Raw genomic sequence first — 23,096 nt, 5'->3', positions numbered from 1 at the left:
GCTCTTGTCAGAGAAACGTGCCGCCCGCCACGCGATATTTCCACCTCGACGTTGCTCATTTTTTTTACTCTACCCTCTACGCGATTAGAATAACTGCTTCCCGGCCGGATACGTGACCAACGGAAGTCAATTATTCCATCTCCTTTCAAATATTCTCGTTGTTTAATTAAAAGTGAAAGGTAATTAACAGGAGAAAAATTAAGATTTTTGAAAGAAGATAGATTGTTAATTTATACCTCTTTAAATTCAAAAATTTTTTCTTCATATGAAATCATCTATTTATTTATTTATTTATTTATTATAAATTTATTTATAAATCATCTTGCGATACACGAAAGTGAGAGAGGTAGAGAAAAGCAAGGCGAGCCGAGCAACTTCCAATTGTCCCCGTGCTTATTTCGCCTGTCTGAAAGACGTATGGCCCGCGACACGATATTTTTACCCTAACAAAGGTGTAAGGAACGGGGGTGGCAACCCCGGGGTGCGTTAGCAGCAGCGTAGGAAGCTGCTCGACCGACGCGACGCGACGCGACGCTGCGAGCGTATTCAAAGTCCCGTCAAGACGAAGTAATCCACCGGGCTGACTGCTCGGTTTCGTCGATCTACAACACTCGAGGGGATAATTTCATGCACTCGACGTTACATCTTTCTTTCTCCTCTTTCCGATACGACGACCCTTTAGCGAGCTAAGAAACGCTCGACATTATACGACCTTACCCTCCTCCCTCGTCTCTCGCTGATTCTGTTTCAAGGAATTCTGATTGGAACGATAAAACGAAAGGGGGTGGCTCGAGATATGTAATAACTTCTACCGCGATGCCGATTCTTCTTCCGTTTAGATTTCTTCGGGACGATGAGTTTCGATTAGTTCTGCTTTTTCTTTTATCATACATTGTATATTTTTCTTTTCCCGGAAGTCTTCCTTTAAACGCAGAAAGGAAAACGTTCCGCGAACATTAAATTTCATACGAACTCGAGATGGTTGGTCTGAACGTGAAAAATCCATAAATTTTGATAGGCATTAAATAAAATATTAGCGAATAGGTGGGCGAAGGGAAGTTTTAGGATCGCGTACGGCCGACCAAGGGTGTTGGCTACCTCAGAGGCAGCGACTCCCTAGGGAGCCGGGATCGTTAATCGCCCGAACGATTCCCTTTCCACTCACGTACGGCAATGGGCCGTGGAATCAGCGTAAAAATACAAATTTAATATCGCCGGTGGATCGTTCGACTGACCAGTTGTAGCCTGCGGATATAGCGGTGTCGACGAGCCACCACCACCTTTTTACATCGATTAAAAACCTTTCCAGTTACGCTGGATGTGACATATTTAGACCACTTATTTCTCACACATTTTAATCCTCCAATAACGGAGCCAAGTATTTATTTTTTCTGACCACGATACCTGAAATTATTTCCTCGACATCTATAATTAATTCCGTTCCATAAATTTTTCCCTCCTCTATCCGTCTTGCCCTTTAGATCGTTACATTAGTTTCATTCCCGTCGCCAAGTCCTAATTATACGCCACGATCGAATTAGATTAGTCTAATTATAAGAGCGGATGGGGGCAATTTGTAAACCTGACATCTCTCTACGATGCAACATACAACTTCATCGATGCTATCTCTCATCCTCTAAACAAAATCCGAGTACTTATTAAATAATTAGCGAAATATTTTCTTATATCGCCAATGGCGAAAGAATTTGAGGACTCGAAGGACTGTAGCTATAGAACTTATAGAATTTGAAGCTCAGTCGTCGTAGGGCGGTAATAATGAATTCTCTCAGTTTTCTTCTAGGTGATTGGTCCTTCGGGCAACGTGGATTCTCACTCGACTCACTTCGTACCTACTATCCGTTATACAAGAGTATACCGACTTATATATAGGTTAGCTGGAAGGTTGCTACTTGGTATGCGGATCGCGCTTTTCATTACCGGAGCCTCTCTCCCTCTCCTCCCTCTCTTCCGTTGCAACAGCCTAAACCAACCCTCTCTTTCTTCCGCCCTCTCTTCTCGCTTGCTTTCCACCCTCTCACCCTTTCGCTTCTGTCTTCCTTCTGATCCTCGCTCCACGCCACTTTTTTACTATTACCACTGCTGTCTGGTATCAACGTTTCGTGTCGCGGCCTTGTGTCCCTTTTTTATTTTGTTCCTTTTCACCCGTATCCCTCTCGCTTTTCCTCTCGTTCCTTCTCCCGCGGAGGGAACAAGTTCATATCAAAGTTGAAACGGTTACGTGACACTGGTATCAGTTGCGCTGGATGGGGGTTGTTCGAGAAATATCGCGAACCGTGGTTTTTCGGGGAAAAGCGAACGGTGATCGACGTGTACGATGTTCTTTTATACCTTTTCTCGATTCCGACTGTTGTTTTATGGGTTCTTAACTGAGAAAGTATCGCGGGATTATAGAATCTTTAAAAGTTATATAATAAAGATATAACAAAGATTAGAAATGTAATAACATATTTCGTATTCATCGAGTTTCGAGTTTCATTTTAATTTCTAGTTGTCATCGTACAGCCCCGAGTGCTCCCTTTGCTTCCTTTCTTTCACTCACCCTATCTGCCCCTTCTTCGACTATATAATCGTCTTATACGCCTTCCGGTTGCCCGCCGGCAATAACCGACACTGGATTATGCAATATTCGATATCGTATTCTCTCCCGGGGTGTATTTATACCTATCAGCATCTCGCGATCTAATCAGGAGGACGGCTTAAGCACATCCTTTCGTGATTTTTCTTCGTAATCGATCGCCGGGAGATCGGTAGCACGGGCGTGTTCGAAAGTAAATGAAATTTCAGTTTGTTATTTCAAGTATCAACGTAGAAAAATCCTTCGAAATTTTTCTATCACTACACGTATTATCTACCGCGCGAGCCAAGTTGAAAAAGAATGTCAAAAGAAAGAACAAGAATAGCGGTGTTGTTCGGAGGAAGTTAAAAATGCGACTCCCGGTGTTCTTGTTGCAGAACGGCACCGTGTTGAAAGACTCGAGCACAGAGGAGGTGAGCAGCGGGGCGTCGACGAAATTCGGCGACTCCTCGCCGATCAGTCTGACCCAGGAAGGTGGCTCGTTGTCCGACAGTGGCATCTCCGACAGCGGAAGCGAGCAGGAGCTGAGCGAACGTGAACGAAGGCTGGCTGCTCTTCGTCGATTAACGCGCAGTTTGGAGAATCAATTGGCACCGGGAAGCGAGGCGCTCGGCCAGCTTTGGAAAAGAGTCGAGGACACGGAAACGGAACTTCGTGATCTTCAGAAACAGTGCCGGGAACTGATCGTACGAACCGCGGCGAGTGTCGAAGCACGGGCCTCCAAGCGGACGAGCAACAGCCAGGTCCATCACTACTCAGAGTGAGTACTTATTATTTTCTTTTATTTTTTCATTATTTTCCCTCGCTTAAGAATGAATCCTTCAACACCCTGAATTTCGCGCATACACGATAGCGAACGTGTTAAGAAGCTGGTTATTGGAAAACATTTTTCTTGGTGTACGGTCTTGGTAGTTTCTTAATTTATTCAGACGCTTCGAGACTTTCGAGGGAATAAAGAACGATTCTCCTCGGCTCGCATTCCATTTGCATAACGTCGAAATGAGAAGCAAAGAATGAAGGCGTCTATTTAGACGTGGGGACAAGAGCTCGACCCGTTCATAGTTCTACTCCCATAACGCGTTCGCTCATTTGAATATAAGAAGTTAGCTGTGAATGAACGCCTCCCTGTCTGTCTCCTATCCCGTTAAAATCCCGTTCGAGGTCTCCAAGTTATTGGCAACTGTTTTAGTTGAAAGTGTACATTTGGAAATTTATAAATTTATCCTCGTCAAACGAAGGAAAGTAGAAAATTGCGATTAGAAAACGAAGAAGAGTCTTAAAAAGTGTGTTTCCTTGTTTTACTTTTATTCCCCTCAGAGGATCTCCGTTTCCCGATCCGCTCTTTCAATCGCAATTACTCGGAATTCCCATTATCACCGGGCCACCTTATTTAACTTTGTTTGAAGAATGCTTTTTTTTATAGTCGCGTTTAATCACTGTTCGCTGGCTACAGTAATAGGTTTAGTTTTCGTTGTAGCATAGAATGCCGACCATATTGCATCGTAAAAAAAGTTGTAAAAGCTCGTCGCCCCTTTTGCTCGCCTCGCGCACTCCTCCTCTTTTCCCCATTTTAATCATAGAAACACCTTCTGACACCTTGTCACTTTTATTTTTTCATTTTAAAAAGCTGCGTATCTGCGAAGACATAGTATCTAAATGCAATTTTCCTTGAAAACTTACCTTTTACTCGTTTCCCGCTCTGGCTTCCGCCCATGGGATGCTGTAAATTAATTAGCTCGATTAACGCAACACCTTCGACTCTCCGCACTGCGGGATGTTGTTGGTACTAGGTTTTGATATTAATTTAATCTTGAACATGGAGACTAATATGATTATCAAGTATCTTATTTACTTCCTCTCATTCCTTACAGCACAAATCTTAATGCTTCTTTTAATAACTAATTTATTTTTAATATATAGAGATTCTCATATTTAAAAATTTCCAGATCCTCTATAATTATTTAACGGTTTCATTTTCCTTTTTCCAGCATGCACGAGTTCGCATCTTATTTATTCATCCAATTAATACTTACGCTTCAATGTTCACTTAATTTCTATACCTTTCAGTCACAACCTGCACACCTGTCTTCCAGATCACTGTGTTACAAAAAAGCCTTAATTATAAAAAGCACACATATTTGCATGAATTATCCGCAGTTCCATAAGCAACCTCTTCCACCAGAAGGTCAGGATCCTCGTTCAAACCTCTTCCAGATCCTCCACGTTCGAGAAGGTGCCCAGGAGAATTCTCTAATAAACACGATTTTTCTTTTCCTCTGTGTATTTCTGCAGCAAGCGTAAAAAGACCAGCCCGACGGAGATGGCGAGAGGAAATTCGGAGCGGATCACAATGATCGCTGCGAAAAGTGGCGCGACGGATGCCGGGGATCCCGACAACGAGCCAGGACTACCTCAAAGTTGGGTCTGGCGTATCCTGAGGGCGGCATTACCCTTTCAACTAGCTCTGGTCGCTCTATTCTGTGCCGCTTGCCTCTTGGAACCTCATTGTTGCGAGGCTGCCAACACTCTAAATCTATCTCTCACCCCTCAACTACGATACGTTAGGGGACCACCACCGGTCTGAGCCACCCAACGCTCGACCATTTGGGTGAACACGTTGAACAGAGCCGAAGCTCTAATGATAAACAGCGTTCGGATCGATTAATTTCTCCTGTCACCTGACTTTGTAGCTTCGTAGAGAGAGAGAGAGAGAGAGAGAGAGAAAGATGGATTCGTTGATCGCGATCACGAACGCAGGATCTAGAAAGGGGTGGTAGATTGTTGTTAGACACGAGGAGCGCACGATTTTCGGTAAATCGAGCTAGCTGGTACACTGCCAACGTTGCCGGGTTATTGAAATTATTATCGAGTATTTTACTTCGGTTCCTGTTTTTCAATGAACCACTTGGGATTTATCGTAGACTGCATACAGGGTGTTCTGTGCGGAATTTGAACAATACATTAGAAATATTTTTCTATTGAATGTATTATAATTAATTCTTCGACAGGAATTTATCAAGTGCACTTTGCAATTTTATATTGATAGTAAAAATGATTATATTTTTGATTTCTAGTATTCAGATTTTCTCAAGTTACTTCAATGATACAATTTGTCCAAATTCCACAGAACACTGCTTAAAATTCATGAAATTTCATCTACATTTTTGAAGAAACACTTGAGATTTGATATCTCAATAAATTGCACAAAACTATCCTTTTTTCATATCGACGTTTACACACATATGTTTTATCTTGTGTCGCAAGTTTGTCTGCCGTGTCAATTTCAAAGCACCGTTGGCATAATTTTCGATCCCGTCGCATTCTTCGAAATTTCCCTGATTCACGCACTGCCAAACTTTCCTGTCAATTGCTCGCAAGCTCAAAGATGCGACGAGAGAACGAGTTTCTCTATTATCGATGAAACCCTTGGACTTGGTTCCTCTTTTACAGACTGAGATGCAACGACCTGTGCGAGGAAAATGTGCGCTCGCTTGAAGTTGTGATATAAAAGATAAAAAAAAAGAATAGAAAAAAAAATACACAAATGTAATACGTAAAAGTGATTGAGGCGCGACGTAGATAGATGACAATGAGCACTAGGTCAAAAAAAAGAGATAAATAATGATCAGTGAGGATACTTTTTTTATACGTTTTTACGATATTTATCTTTTGTGCAATTGCATTCGAAACGAAGAGGATAAATAAATTTATCCAAATGCAGGATCAAATGCATTGATCTTCGAATATTAATAGAAACCTCTTCGATAACGAGAGATAAGGTTGAGAAGTATTTATAAAGAGAAAACTTTATCTTCTATGCAGAGAGCATTTACAACGAAACGAAAAATTGATCGCTGAATGATCAATAATCTTTTCTATTTGCATAATTAACGAGGTTTCGAAAGTTCACTAAATAAGTGACGATTTTGTTATATAGTATAAATATTTATTTATATATGTTGCAAATTATATATATACATGTATTATTATTGTTCATAATTTAACGTCAATCACGATGAGGTGACATTTATGGTGTTGCTAGGGAAACAGATATACCGGAAACTCTGCTGAAGTGCAGACGTTTCCTTTCGAATCATTTGCATGCTGATGTTGAATGACAGTAATATCGTTTTGTTGTTTTCAATGATTTGTTTCTTTTGTTTTTTTTTTACGATGGCTGTTTGCAGCTTACGAGAACAAAGGGGGTGGCATTAAACAATGCCACCTTGGAGGTTGCGATGGGATTTCATTTAATATAACCAGAAAAAAAATTTTTTCATTTTTCATTTCTTTTCCTTTGTTATTAATAGCGTAATTATCAATCAAGATTGTATTAAATGAAATTCTTTCGCGCAGATATCTTTGGGTTATCTTTTTGCTCGTTGCAAACGGCCCAAATGCTTCGAGGCCAAAAAGAAACCCTCGATCATTCTGATTCGCAGCCACGCAAGTCTCTGCAATTCTAATGAAACTAACATCGGACTGACAGGTTCGTGCGACCGGTCCCCAGTGATAATTTCATTAAAATGCCAGGCGATGTCGTGTTCGATATCGTTTACGTAGCATCTTCTACGTAGAAACTTGGCTCGCGACCTTCTGATTTCGAAGAACCTTCGAGTTCTCTCGAATTCCATCGACAGATATTTTTTTTTTTTTTTTTTAATCAATCCACTCACGAAGAGTCGCTTGAGTGTTGCATAATATTTGCTCTTCGTGAGTACACTTACGAGTAAAGGTTGATAAGGGTTGTTTATGTTTCGATGAAAACACACCCTTTTGCAGTATGATTCCTCTGCAACGAGGATCATGGGGGTGAAAAGAAGAGCTAATTAATGCTCGATCAATGAATATAAATAAATAGGGGGAGGAATGATGATAATTGAAAGGTGTGAAGTTGTACATTGCACCATAGGAATGGTGTTAGAGTTAGGGGTAGGTTTTCATAGGAGTTAAAGGAGAACGTTTGAAAATCATTTCTATATATTTTGCATGATACAGGATTTTTATTCTTACGACTATTAAATTGTACAATGGTTTGATGGTGTTTCATAATATGTATACAGGGTGTCCTTTTTTAATCAATTAATAAAATTGCACCTTGACTTTGGATTTTTATTTAAAAAAGTTTTCACTATTTTTTATACAATTTTTCAAGAAATCATCTGAGTGATATTTTAAGTGATAAAAATTTATATTTACACATGAATTTTGATTAAAATGGAACACCCTGTTTGTAAGCTTGTATAAAGCTCGGACAGTAGATTTTTATCGATGATAGTTGCTGAATATCGATTGCTGTGATTATATCGATATGCTAATCGGTCTTCGATAAAGGCAATAATTAATTTGATCAGTTTGATGACTGCACGAAATATCGAGTGATAGAGGATAACCGGTGATCAAAAAATCGATGAAAATTTGGAATTTTATTTTTCTACATTTTAGAGGATATTCTTATTTGTCAAAGCTAACGGGTAGTTTACAACACTGGTTCAGTGTTTGCTTTTTAACGAACGTTCACGACGATTCGTTTGATTTTCAGCTCGAAACACCGAGCTTCCGTTTCGTCTTCTGTGCCGGATGGTTTTTTTTTATGAAAAGCACAGCCGTTTTGAATTCTCCAATTCGCATACTTTTTATAACTTTTAATATTCGAAAAGTGTAAGATAAACTAGAGAGGTGAATAATTCATGTAAATATGTGCGTATATAAAACAAACGAATTAATCGCACCTATAAGATCGATCAATATTTTTTCTAAACAAAAAAACAAAAAAAAAAGAAGAGAAACATAGGCATTATATCATTTCGTAGAGGGAAAGGAAATTAGAGAGGTCTATTTTGTGAGATATTTTGTTAGGGAAAGGGATTGTAGGCGATAAGAAGAAACTTACTCGTATTCGTTCAATTTTATTATTAGAATATACACAATTATCATATGCTTCGATGTGAAACGTCTGAAACACTGATGATGATTTTGCTTATAAATTTTCCAAAAATTATTTCAACACGCCTTAAAGATTTGCGGGGCTATCGCGACCCCTATAATCCAAGGAAACATATCGAAAAAAAGAATAGAGCAAGAGAAATAAAATTTTTTCAGAAAAAAACGAACGATTCGCCAGAGTTGTTAGTGTGAAGGCTTTCGCAGTTGATGCACGATGCTTACCGTGTAAGCGTACACGTTTACGAGTGTGTTTTGTGTTTAGCAGTAGCGATAGTACACCTCTGCCGGACCTTTCTGGCAGAATGTATCTTGTTCACGAACAAGAGGAGTCCGTGAAGTTTGCAAGTAGGATTTTTATATTCCCGCAGACTTTGACCGACAGTGTGTAAACTTGGCTTGTATTAACTCGCCTTGGTTAACATTAGTGGAAACCGTGAGAACATTACCAGAAAACGGTTTCCCAAATCGATCAACCTGATCGAAACAAATCAATCGTAACGTTGCTTTACGATGAAAGATACATGAAAGAAAGAAAAAAAAAAAATAAGAAATGTTGGATATGAATATTTCTTCCAAGACGATGCATGCTTGAAAAAGGAAAAAGATAATGGAAATGGATGAGCGAAATAATGGGTCGCATTCGATGCACCCATTTTTTTTAACGTTGTTGTACTTACGTGTTTTTGACGATACATTTACACGTAGATTCACACAAACTTACACGCATACATACAGACACAACTTAACAGCTAGTTGTATTCTTTTGCATACCTGATTTTTTATTAAACGAACAATCCCGTGGGATCGAAGGAACTTCATCGAGATCAGTAAAGATGACGACCCCCTTCGGTGTCGTTAAACAGAGAGAACTTAAGAAACAGAGCGATTTTCGTCGCTGGATATACCGTTCCGTAATAATTCTTGGTAATTAGCCTGAGGAATTGTTGAAGTTCATGGATCGATAAGATACAGCATTAAACTACAAAAATTTAAGACGGTATTTAAAAAAGAAGAAACATTTAGTCCATTAAATTGCACTGTTACCATTCATCCTCTATATATAATAATTAAATTGTTCTAATTATTCTACGTCAAAAATCACTCTGTTTATTTAAGTATAGTGCTAGAAAATTTTCATGCACTTTGAAGGATCCGTCACAGGACATCCTGTTACGAGGTTCGCTTGATTTAAGTCCTTGTTCATCGAATTTAGATTTTCTTATCTTCTTTAGTGACTAAGAGCCAAGATTTTTGGCAAAAAATGGTTACTGTAGAATGACGAAGGAAAAACTGGAATCGACGAACACGAGGCTTGCCTCACCTGCCTTATTTACCTATGATAATATGTATAAAGTACCTGAGAAATCAAAATAATTACTTATATATCTATATACGTATGTATACATTGAAAGAGAATGATTTTTCCGTTTCAATCTCGATCGTGTCGTGCTTGCAACGAGCTTGGTTTTTCTCGCGAAATGTATTCATCTTTGCGTTGCTATTACGACTATTTAGATTCTAATTTGCATGCGGTTTTTACGTTTAACGAATGCTACGATATAAGGTCAGTGGACGAACGTATCGTTATGTATTTTGGGGGAAAAATCGATAAAAATGAAAAAAATGGTATAAAGGATATGAATTTATGTACGTTTACCTGCAGCTGCAGGTTCTATTATACGATAATTTAGATTTTTACAGCGGCTTGCAGTTTCGATTTCTAAATTTAATTTCATGGTAAAATTTTATGGTAAAGGAAGAAACTGCAGGTCATTTTTGCAAGAAAGTTTGATTTGAAATTTCTACTTTCGTGAGTATGATGCCTCGTTGGATTTTTGCGTCTTACTTAAAAATTAACCCTCCATGAACCGTTTATTTGAGTAGTATTATTGATCAGTATATATTTTATTTTTCACAAGTATTTTTTACCTTTCTTGACAGACAACGAGTATTCATTTCTTTTTGGACTTTGGTTCACGGAGGATTGAACTTGATTGTATTGATGAAATTCAATTACATTCATCGAAGACGCGATCGAATTTAATTATCGAAGTTTTATATTTTATTTTGTGACTTTGGCGCGGTAATTTTGAGTAATTGCATGACACCTTAGGACAATGAGTGGAAATCAACATTTAAGGTTTTTCTTTTTAAATTTATCCATAGATTTCGCCCACAGGTTTTCTTCGACTATTAATGTGTAAACTTTGCGTCAATTACAGCGCCGAATTCTATTACCGTAAGGAAAACACGTTCGTTCAAATTTCAGAATTTAATTAATGATTTCCTCATTTTTTTACAAGTTTCAGATTTTGATTTTCTGATAGATTAAAATAAAAATTGCTCATACAGTGATTAAAGAGAGATGAAAATTTCAACATTGAACGAACGCTTTTCCATATGGTTTCTCTTACTGTTTATTTCTCTTAGAATAAGTAGCATTAATTTTATTTGCTCAGACTTGCGCGCGAGTTTGCCATTCACTCCATTTCAGATGTACCGCTCCATTCGTATGAAATTTTTTCACTCCATTCAATCATCGTTCACGCATCATTGCATCTATCACGTTCTATACTTGTATTGAAACAGTACCGATAATATTTTCTACAATTACCAAGTATTCTAGTGTATTTTGGCACTGTGGAGAAATAAATTACAGTTTTGGACAACACCACGACTTTCTTCATTCGCTGTTAAAGAAGCCTGCACGATTCATTCATATCCTTCTATTAAGATATTATTTTCTTTAGATTCCAAGAAACTTCTTAAATAAATTTCAATTTTTTTACAGGTTTTATTTTTACAGTTCATTCCAGTTAACATTTATTTCTTTTTTATTTCCTTTCAGATCAATTTCCATCGCATCTTTGATTCTCCATAGTTTCACCTGTGTTCCTGTTTTAATTCCTTTGTAATCCTTATTAATTTTTTCAGGATAAATTTAGCTATAAGTTCGAGCTCTCGGATAATAAATTATTTAATATTTAACCCACTAGGTTTCGTTAAATTTACATATTAATATTCTTTGAAATCATTCGGGAAAAAAGAAGCAAGAGAATCCGCGAAAAGGCAGGTAACTGAAACTTTGTAGCTGGGTATATTCGCGGTGCCAAAAGTAACAGAGAGAAAGCGCAATGCTAAGTGTATCCGCAGTAATAATTCGCTGGCAATTGATACAGAGGTAGAGGATGATTGCGGTGTAGCTGTGCGGGGTCGATTCTGGCGGCGTTAGTGAAGTCAGTACGAAGGTAGGGATATTAGAGGTTAAAGGGCGCGGCCGCTATGTTATTACGACTCACACCTGTAGCCAAGGTAGGCCAGCACGGCCAAACTTTTCTCCGGGAATCTACTTAATGGTTCCAGGATATCGTAAGTCGAACCTGTAAATAAATTATTACTGCGACTGGCGGTCTTTAATCCGACCTGCATAGATATTGCCCTTTAATCATGCGACGAGTAACACGTTGCAATTTCCAAACGGGATTACCTATCTACCTTGCCGGCCATTAAAAACATTCGCGGCATTCTAATAGGTTTTCGCGAAACGAAACGAAAAACGATCTTAGATTTCATCCCGCAACATCGTGTCGAATGGTATCTTCCGTTCTTCTGTGTACTTAATTCACGTTTTAACGGTACACTTGTTATTTCGTAAGAATCTTTTATTGCTACGGATTTAGAATTTACTTTAAGGATCTATATATAGAGGACAAAATTTTTTTAATATGAATGCAGAGCGTTTTATTTGTAATTTAATTTGTAATTTACGAAGAGCAGAGAGGGAGAGAAATAAGACAAGTGATGAGACCGCTGCTTTAACAGCAGGCAAATGAGCGAAGACAAGAAGTATTATTTTTTACGGGGACCACCCCCAAGCGAGCAAATGGTCTGTGTCGCGCTCCTCTATGACTCCTACGGGGTTTTTCTTCTTCTTCTCTCTATCATGCCTTTCGTTTAAAGGCGAGCAAAGATCTTACCAACCCCTTTCACCCTTGCCAGTCGAAAGGGTTGAGACTGGGCGAGCTGTAAATTACCAAGAGGGCATTTTGATTAAATTTTTTATTGTAGCCTGCCCGGTTACAACCGGAGGGAGCTGACACGGAGTGCCGGGTGATTTAACCTTGCCGGCTGGCCTGCGCTTTTATTTTCCATTCGCGTACCTGAATCTCTGATTAGAAGTAATAATTTGCCTGGCGCGTACGCTTATCGCGGATACGTAGCTAGAGAATGGTATTAATGGGGCTGAAAAAGGGTGAGAAAGGGGTTGGTTGCGTCCGATGTATATCCTCTCTCAAGGAGATTCGAAGTTGATGTAATTTGTTTGTTTTGGTTTAATTGGTAAAAAAGTAACTAACAAAATATTGAATTTTTAAACTTATTTTTTATTTTATTTCAATGTGTAAGGTATAAACGAGTTTGCCCTTAGGTGTACTAGGGTTGATTTTTCGCTCGAGGTATAGATAAATCATCTTCGAACAAGAAGTCGTCTCCCGTATGATCCGATCCAAGCTGATAACAGAAATTCCTTCGGACATCCCTAGGTCGTTTGCGAAATGTCCACCGTGGGACGAGGTCGGTCGCGGGGGGTGAAACGGCTCAACAAGTGTTACGTCGGGGCGAGCTTGCGTCTAGGGTTCGGTCGATTCGCGGGGGGTGTCGACGTGCTCTTTCCTTCCTCGCCTCCCGATCGGAGGCGTTTCCTCGCGAGTTTCACGACTTTTCCGCGCGAAAAGCACCTGGAAACTTATTATCCCAATCACTCAAATTACATATAATATACTTGGAAATTTTCTAATTCAAATTTTCTATTCCTATACAGAAATGATTAACCAGCCTTCCTACTCCACGAACTACCCTCTGTTCACCCTGATCGAAAATCATCCTCGATCGTTGAAAATCCCGTTTGTTTTCGTGAAAATCGAGGACGGCATGGTCGCGTGGTTGCAGGAGGAACGATATCGACGTCGGAGATGGTGGTGGTTTTCGACGTGGAGGTGGCAGCTGGCGTGGAGAGCGGGGCCGAGAGGCCGCTAGCAGAGCACGAGAGGCAGGGAGCGGGTGGAGGAGGAGGAAGGATGACGGGCGAAGGGCGGCGAAGAGGGAGAGGGTGGAGGCGGTAGGTGTCACGCGGGCGCGAGTAGGCCCCGCCTCCGCGAAGTAGCTGGAAGCACGGCGAGTCATTCATGGCCGAGCTAAAGGCTGCGCCAGTCTCCGGGTCCGTCCAGCTGCAGCGGCTCGCGAGAGGAACCTTAGGGAACACCTGTCTCCCCCGCGTAACCGTGAACATCCGGCGAGGAGCGCGCCGGCGACGACGACGTGGATCATCAGGGAGACTCGCGTGTAGAACCGAGTTGCATCCGCGCTGGTTGCTCGCGAGTGGATCGCGAGAGTGCCCGGTGAGCCGTGTTCCGGGGCCGGTGGCAGGCTCTCGGAGAGGCCGCCGGCTCGCGCCGTCCTTGGACCACCGATCGTCATGTGTCATCGACAGTGTGTCAAGTGATGCCGTACACGGTTCCATTCATTTTTGTTCTTGTTATTGTTGTGTAAACGCAAGCGTGGTGAACACGAGCAGGATAAAGAAAAAAAGGAGGAGGAGGAGGAGGAGGAGAAGGAGGAGGAGGATTTTAGTGCGCGTGTCCGTTGGATCATCCCCTCGGTATAGGAGGGAAAACTGGTGGCTGATTGAAAACAAGAAGAGCGATCAAGGTGTTTCGACGAACGGACAAGATTGACGTTCGTGGTGGAGGGCTGGTTAATGCACCGCGGCGGCGGTGTCGCCGGAAGCGGTGCTGCTGCAGCCGCTGGTATCGCGGGAGGATCGGCCGGAAGTGGCGCGTTACCCTCCACGAGTCACCGCGGCCTCGAGCTGGAACATCCGTCGGCGATGCCCGGTGCACCGGGTTTCCATTGGGGTGCTATGCTCGCCGGTCCCCACGCGGCCGCTGCGGCGAGTATGATGCAGCCGCCCCTGTCCGCGGGCGGCGAGTACACCCCCGCGCCGGCACATCATGGGACAACGCATCCCGCCATGCCTATGGATCTTCACGTTCATCAAGGATTTTCTTACTACAGGTTAGTCGAACCCACTAATACAAAATTTTCTTAGGGAAGTTATACATTAAAATGGTAACACCTGTTACATCACTAATGACTTTTCTTTTTCTTCTATAAAAATCGTTGGCATTCGGTATCTGGTTCTTTGAACCTCGATCATAGCAAAAAAGAATTTTCGCTGAAATTTTAAATATTACATAACTCGTCGGTTTTCGAAGAGATTTCATTTGACACAAGCAAATACACACATTGGTCCTTTTACAATTCGTATAGTTCCTTGTTTCCATATCGGATTTGATGCGTGGATAAGTGCATAGGTAGGCAATGTTAGGTCTGGAAATTTACCTTGTAAATATTTCTCTGCTAAACGAATACTCCCATGTTTACCCATTTCGAGCAAACACCTTGCTTAAATACCGAACCCTTTAGTTCCTATTACACCGATGATCAAGTTCGTTGACGTTTCGCAGTTACATTACCGAACTTCGATCTCCTTAAAATCATTCGTTATTACGGCAAATTACCACCTGTCAGCGAGTCGCGTTTCATAATGAGTTAATTACAAAGTAGCTCGTTTTAATCGGTTCGATCATTAAATAATAATCAACACGGTTGGAAAATACGAGTCATCTAAGAAAAAAAAGAGGAAGCGATGCGATGTTTCTCTCGATTTTTCACTCGTTTATTTATGCACAGTGGTGAATTCTTACCGCGTGTCAAATTATGTTAAAGCGACTACGTGTTGAGCATGCTCACGATATTACGGGATACGTTAACACCTTGAATACTTACCGTGCGAGTCATCAATGATCGGTACCACAAATTTAATATAGTAATTGAATAACTGATAGGGGACAAAATTTCAGAATTTTCTTCAGACTTCCAAATTTAATATCTAGCCACCATTCCTGGTACCATTTTACCAAATTTGCTATCCAGCGTTTGAAATATTGTTTCAATAATAAAAGACTGATATTACGTTAATTTTTTTGTTAAGGCAGCAAACGGAAAGTTTCAATTGAAAAATGAATAATTACAATTAGCTTGCCCTGTCAACGAAGGTTCAATTTCGATATCTCCCGAAAGAACCGAGCGAAGCTCGCGTGTTCCATGTAATTTACTCGCGATCAAGGGACATATCATTTCACGTAATAACGCTGCAAGTTCGCCTGGAAAGTTGGTTTACGCAGTGTATACGTTTTATTAAACCCGAAGCAAAATGCATGATCGCGCATCAAACCGCGTAACCAGCTATTGCTCCTTTAATTATTATATCCGAGCTTCATAAATTATTCAGTTCCGTGTGTTTACCGATCTACCGGAATGTGTTTATCGCACGCACCAACGAGCGTGACGATCCCGAGCTTTTATTTCTTTTCGTATCGTACCGACAAATAGCGGTTGTCGCCGAAGGAACATTCCACGATGTTGTAATTTACACGTAACCAGTTGTTCGCCGAGATTTCGACGATTCGACGGTAAGGTGGAAAGATGGCGGTTTAGAAAGCTGAAAGCAAAGGTTTAGAAATTTTTCGTCCGCGTTGACTGGTTAGCTGATAACGCAAAGTTGACGGGGACCTCTTGTACCGCGAAACCTGTTCAGAGTCTGCACACGCGTGTCCCCTATAATATTTATAAAGCCAACTCCTTTTCAGACCTCGTGTGCGTTAATAAACTTCGAACGGACAAGTTTATCTTGTATCGAAACGATTCGATCGTTTTCAGACGAGGCTGCAATTAATTATGACAAGTTTTAGATGAAACGATCGGAGGGAAAATAAGGGTGATTCGTTCAATTCGCTTAATTCTACATTAATTCCGTTAAATCACGATCACGGTGCGGTTTATAGTTCCAACTTGATTATTTCCATAAAATTGAATTCAAGACACTGTGAAATAGTTAAAGAAAAAAAAAAAAACAGCGAAATTTTTGCCAGGTAATTTCTCATCGATCAGAAGCAACTTTCAATTTTCGGGCCGTAATGCAGGCGTGCAAACTGCTCGGAAGTGTTATCAATTTTCTAGATTACACTGGAAGGGACGCACGCGAACGGTGCTTTACCGAGAGGGCAGCTTGCAACGGCAATTACATTTTTCACAGCTTCGTCTGAACTGCACAATGTTTATTTCACGTGTAAGGCGTGTATTCCGTAATTGACGCGGCTCGATATATACGATTCTGCGTAATTGACAGGAGGATCGATAGGGCTCGATACAAGATCTAATCGAGATAGCCGGTTTCGATACGATAGCAGTTTCCTTTTTTTTTTCTTTTCTTTTCTTTCTTTCCCTATTCTTTTCCTTTTACACTGGACGAGGAGGAAGCGTTTCGAAAAGCGGCGAAGTTGTTCTTTGTTAATCGTCGCGTACACTCGTTCATCAGTTGCACCGTGTACTATAATTATTCACACTCCATAATGCAGTACACGGCGATACGTAATCCCGTGGCCGGTCTGAAAAGGAAGTATACGAACGGTTCGTTGTAATTATACACTCGGCTTGGCTTAATCTCCTAGCAAATTGTATTAAGATTTTTACGAATTTTTCAGACGTCTCGTGTCGTAAATCCATTCAGCCGAGCGAATGGGAAACGTGTACCGGCAAATGGGCTTCGGATGTTTTCAATAGTACTGAATTAATCGTTCCCCTGTATCATTTATGCATCGATCGTCTATTATTCTCGCGATTTTTCCAAATCGATTAACCTGTTGCTCGCCTCGTGTATAAATTACACCGAAACAACGTAAACGCGACCCTATGAACCCAGCTCAATTACAATCCACGCGATCTTTTGTTTTTAATTAGAAAATTTTTGTGAAAGATATTTCATTCGAAGTACAGATAAATGATATTAAATCCCTTAATTACTGGTCTTTCGAACATTGTTGCAAGATTTCATTAAACGTTCCAATTAAAAGCAACATTCTCACAGTTTACCTTTCATACAAAATTTTATCTCGTAATTTATCACTGAACATTAATCTTCGTAATGGAAAACAGGAATATCGCTGTTTCTTGAAAGATTTCATCAAACGTTCCAATAAGAAGTTAAACGCTGTCGCGAACACCCTATAAAATCGTTGGATACGACATATTAGGGGTGAGATGAAAAACTACCCCGTCATTTGTCCTCGTTCGGCTAGATTCTCGTCGATTAATTAGCATCGGCGTGATAAGCTGACAGAAGGGGATCGCTGGCGACAGCGTTAGCGAGAACGGCAACGGGACAGAAGAAGCGGCAGGCAAGAAACTTATTATAATACGTGCCTCGTCCAGGTTATTAGCATTCCGCTATCAATTATCCAGCAGCCCCACTGTTGAAAATAAATAACTAATGTTCTCTGCTTGTACATCCTCGACTGCGTATCTCTTTTCTTCTCGTCGTTGAAATAATCATGCTTTACTCTTCTAATTAATTAATCTAAACCTGTCAATTCGATAGTTTTTTTCAAAGAAAATATCTTGATCGAAAATTTTTAATTTATTATAAAATGAAGACACGAGTCTTCAGAGAAGTCGAAGAACGTTTGCTTCAATTCGATACTTGTCTTCAAAGAAAATATCTTGATCGAAAATTTTTAATTTATTATAAAATGAAGACACGAGTCTTCGGCGAAGTCGAAGCTCGTTTGCTCGCGTCGATGACTTCGCGACGATGTTTCACGGTTAGATTGAAGTGGTGCTCGAAGTATAATGTCGCAGAAGTTGTCTGGTGAAAAGAAGACCCGTCTTCGGATCGAACAGAGAAGCACAGGGTACGCAGACGATGTTGACCTAGCGGTGCGTCGAGTACCACTTGTTGCCGTGTCGTACCTCGAGTATCTCTGTCAGTACACTTTGAGTCCATGGTACTCAAGATGGCCTCGAATCTCTATTGACAGATGCAATACTACGATACTCGCGTTAGACTAAACAGTCTCGAAAATCGTCGCTCTTTTTCCTCTTCTTAATTGGATTGTCTCACGATGTCTGTTGAAGCAGACATCGATGCTTTCGATTATCTGTCTGAAGTATGAAGCGATGCCTCGGATAATCTACCTTCGAATTTCAAAGTGTTTATTTTAAAAAGATACGTTGCTCAATGTTTCTTTGTTTCTTCTGTTCCGAGCAAGTTACGTATACAGGCGACATTTCATTGTCGTGGAAACGTGTACTGCTACCGACTCGACTGGTTACTTTCCACTGAAAACTCGGGTAAACCGGGTTTCTTTGATCTTATCGATAATGATGTTACTCAGAAGCCTAGCCGGATGTCGAAATGTGCCATGGTATAGAGAAGTCGCAGGTTTTAAACAAATTCGATTAAGCAACGAGCGACACGTCCGTGAACTGTGCGTCTCGTATTCAGCAAACAGTGACGATGTCTTTATCAATTTTTAGATGACGCTTTATCGAATGTTAGAGCAAGATTTTGATTAATAATCCTAAGTGAACGTTTTTCAAATTGTGATTCATTGTCAGTTTTCACGAAATTTGTCGAAAACCTTGGTGAGGAAGAACCGGTTGGCACGCGTGCCGAGAGTGACAAAATGATAAATACGAAAGGGTTAATCAGTTCATAAATCATTCGAGCAAACACAGATTTTAAACTATTCTAAACGAACCTTATTTTAATAGTAACAAATCGTCCATGCTGAGAAGCTTACTCAGAAAATAACAGTCATCGATGTACAACGATTAAAAGCATTCGCTTGATCATTTCATTGACTCCAAATTAAGATACGAAATGTAAATTGTAATCCGACGCATATATAATTCGTTCATCTGCATTTGTCGATCGCGTAGCGTTCGGAGTTAAATTGCATGCCTTCGGATGTGTACGCAACGGATCTGCTGACAGTTCGTCTGGAGATTGACGCAGTGAGCAGAGACGGTAACAGTAAATGTCTGTGTGACGCGAGACGTCATCAGACTTTAAAGTTTCGTGACAGGGAGAAGCGTGATGTCGTTAACGAACGAGTGTCTGGTGAAGCAACGATCGTATCGCAATCTTTAATCGAGCTTCTAATTACATTGTGTTTCTGATTGATACCTTCGGATCAATCGAGTGTAAATAAGCACTAGCATCATCGAAGCTTTGATGTATTCAAATTAGCACACGATTAATTGGGCAATTATTAGGTATTTCAATTTTTCTGTCGAAGATGCACCAGATCGAACCAGATCGGTGCATCAAGTGCAGTCGCATTGATACCTTCAGATCAAGCGAGTGTAAATAAATACATCATCGAAGTCTCGAAGTATTCAAATTAGCACACGGTTAATTGGGCAATTATTAGGTATTTCAATTTTTCTGTCGAAGATGCACCAGATCGAACCAGATCGGTGCATCAAGCGCAGTCGCATCGGGCGGACAGGGTCCGAATTTGATGGTCGAGCCTACCAGTTGAAACTGGTGCACGATCATCAGCGGTACGACGACACGCGTGTCCGAGATATGCACACGTACACGGGAGAGACACGGTCGCACAGGCATTGAGAGCGTTATTGAATGATGGCTCGTCCAACTGCTAATGGGGCCGGACGCTCGCGTGACCCAGCAGAGAAAGAGGAAAAGACAAAGCCGTGTTACGTTAGCGAGAAGGACAGCTCGAGGAAAAAAAGGGCTCGTAAGAAACACGCTCCTGCCGTTGTTGCATCGATGCAACCGATGCATCCGATGCGATGGATGCATTCTTCCGCCGTTCCCCGAACCATTCGATGCAGGCAGAGCCGAAGAACCGAGACACTCGGCCCGGATTGGTTTCTCCTGGCTTGGCTCGGGCCGATTCTCCTTCGTCTCTCTTTTATCCTCGTGATAGTCGCGAGATTCCCTTTGCGAACGTAGCCAGGCTGGCTGCTGGCCAATCGATAAATAAAATACTGGTTCCTCTTCGAAATGCACATGTGCATCAACTTTTGGAATGAAACAATCAGTTAGAGATTTTGAGAAATAAGGGTTGGGTCTTAGCTCAAGGACGGATTCTTCAAGTCAAGAAGAACCTGAGGACTAAGAAAAAAATTTCTAAGTTCAAATTTTAAGAATCTAAGTTTCTCTCGAAACTGAGTCTAGTACCGTGCGTCGCCGACCCTCCGGACGGATTCTTGGTTTCTATAAGGGTACGTGCCCCGACGAGTACCGTCTTATTCAATCATTTTCATTTTCTTCACGCTGCGATACAACCTCGAGAATCTTCTGCTTTTATTTTTATACTCTTACTTATATCGCAATTTTTTCCATTTCACCTTTTCTCCCCCATTTTCTTGTGCTTCGATCATTCTTCTTAATCGAGTGTCTCTTTTTTTCCTGCCGTTCGTCTATCTCGGTCCCCCTCGTCCCGGGCCAGGCAGCCGGTGGAGCCCGGTAGTTGGAAGCGCGAACTTTTTTCTCAGCTATCGGGCCAGTGGATCGCGCTGCGATGCTGGACTGCAATCAGAATTGATTATAGCCTGCCGAAACTGCGCCGCGGTCCGACGCGTTCATATTATACAACTCGCCCGCGGCCCTGCCGCGTCTTTCGCTCGCTCGCACGCTCCTTCCCCTCGAGTCAAGATCGTTCTCGAGGGGGCCCGTCCTCCTCTCCTCTCGATGTGTACGCTGTCCCGTGCCCGACGTCACTGACCCACTCGTGCCGTGCCTCCCGAGGGATCCTCGTCCTTTGTCGGTACAACGCCGGTTCCCCTTCGTTTCCGTTTTTCCCGAAATTCGACCGTGTCTCCGGCGAAAAACGAGCCTTGCGCGAATCGACAACGAGACCTCTGCCGAAAAACGCGATCTCTAAACATTTTAGGGATGATAATCGTTCGAAGCGACGAAGAGGTTTGATTAACTTTCCGAATGGTACACAAGTTGTGATTAATGTCGTTGGAAGTTCTTCTGAATCTTCGCGAACCATATTCGACTGAAAGAACATCTCGAGACTGATTCTTGAGCTACGGGGATAAGTAATATTCTTCAGCATCGGAAACGTTAATTAATGGGTCGTACGTCAGTGAAACCGAAGGGTGTGCGCTGCAGAAGTGATTTAATATCCGCTTTAATTAGTTTGAAAAACGCCCATTCAGAAAAAGGGAGCCCTGCACCTTGCAACGCTACTTTGCTACGTTTTGTTTCGATGCACTTTGGTATCAAGGCCGTGCAGTGTTTTAGAGTTCACCGTTCGGGATCCTGTTGAAATAATTCGACAACTTTACAGGATTACTTTTTGCTACCCCGCTCTAATACTTCCTCCTATTATCATTAGCGTTTCTTAATTAACGTTTACACGCTGCGGAGCGAAATTCCAGAAACTTTCACATTCTAAGAAAGAATCGATACGCATACCACCCAGCACCCTATGCCCCTAAAATGTTTGTCAAACAGTCGGAGAAACTGGATGTTTCGGTGTTGGCTACCGGTATTCCATGGCTGGTTATACCTAACGCGAACAAGAAAGCGGACCAGTAACTGAATAGACATTTTTTTTTTAATTCCTGCTAAATTCTCGAGAAATACCAGCAATTATTGCTGGTTGCTCGATATTTCCCATAAATCAAGAACCGTATCGACGAAGTCAAGGTTCCGACAGGGGGAATGCAATTTCGCAAACGGTTGAACTTTTCAGTCGTAAAGTACCGTATTTGTCGTTAATTTACCAAAGGACGTAGAATTATTTAATTATTTTTCACCTATGGTTACGAATGCGTTCGAATCAGTTTTTCAAATCAAACAACCCGTTGACTTTTATGACAATAGCTTCTAAGGTGGAATTTCTATGCTCCCTTTTTTACACTTTCTCGTAACAGTACATCGATTGATATGTGCCAGCTATGAGTAATGAAACTTATTGAAGCGTGAAACGTGAGTTTTTATCAAACTTTCGCGTTGTGCTTCTTAGCGTTCGGACTAGATACCTTTTTCTGATCTCATTACGTCAACGTTATTACAGCTTATGCAACGACCGATAGAAAATCGGTACTTCAATATTTCAGTGCGTACCTAGTTGTTAGTAGAAAGTTAGATCCTTTTAGACGATATGAGAACAGTTTTGAGGCTCGTTTCTTTCATAAATTTCTTTTGTCATCTGGAATATAATAATTGCACAACTTGTTTACTTTGCCCAATTCGTTAGGTTTTTATCTAAATAATAAATGTCTTTTATAGATTATAAAATTTAAAATTAGCAAAGGGTTGAATTACAAAGAAAGAGACAAAGAAAAAAGAAGTCTGTTACATTAACACGATAATTATCTCGTCCGATGATGAGAGGGAGGATGAAATTCCGGTTTGAAAAACGTATCAGAATTTTGTCGGATTTCGAGGAGGCAATTTCGCGTTCGTCCGCCTATAAATCGCCGCGTAGGCTCTAAGACTCGTTTAATTCTTACACCCTGTTGAAAGTTAATAGGAAGCGACGAAGAAAGTGTGTAAGTGGCCGATGGGTGTTCCCGGAGCCGGTGCCCTAGCGAAGGGAGTAGAAAAAATGTTTCTACAACCCCTCGACAGTTCTCTGACTCCCTAAAGTCTTCGAAGCGTAACTTA

At 41.1% G+C, this 23,096-nt stretch overlaps 2 protein-coding genes across 4 annotated transcripts in view; both read left to right on the top strand.

Moving 5' to 3' along the window:
* Positions 1 to 11,213, top strand: part of LOC114875631 — a 79,560-nt gene extending 68,347 nt beyond the window's left edge. For both annotated transcript variants that reach the window (XM_046290063.1, XM_046290064.1), the window contains exons 20-21: positions 2,974 to 3,356; positions 4,889 to 11,213. In XM_046290063.1, coding sequence (XP_046146019.1) covers positions 2,974 to 3,356; positions 4,889 to 5,180 — 675 coding nt within the window. In that variant the 3' untranslated portion in view covers positions 5,181 to 11,213. The remainder of the gene's footprint in view (positions 1 to 2,973; positions 3,357 to 4,888) is intronic.
* Positions 11,214 to 13,473: 2,260 nt separating this feature from the next.
* LOC123988617 (protein trachealess) overlaps positions 13,474 to 23,096 on the top strand; it is an 87,801-nt gene continuing 78,178 nt past the window's right edge. For both annotated transcript variants that reach the window (XM_046289312.1, XM_046289311.1), the window contains exon 1: positions 13,474 to 14,614. In XM_046289312.1, coding sequence (XP_046145268.1) covers positions 14,298 to 14,614 — 317 coding nt within the window. In that variant the 5' untranslated portion in view covers positions 13,474 to 14,297. The remainder of the gene's footprint in view (positions 14,615 to 23,096) is intronic.

Source organism: Osmia bicornis, chromosome 2 (assembly GCF_907164935.1).
Source record: "Osmia bicornis bicornis chromosome 2, iOsmBic2.1, whole genome shotgun sequence".
In the NCBI taxonomy this organism is placed as follows: domain Eukaryota; kingdom Metazoa; phylum Arthropoda; class Insecta; order Hymenoptera; family Megachilidae; genus Osmia; species Osmia bicornis.
Note: the sequence above shows the minus strand (reverse complement) of the source record. Positions and strands in the feature narration are given on the sequence as shown.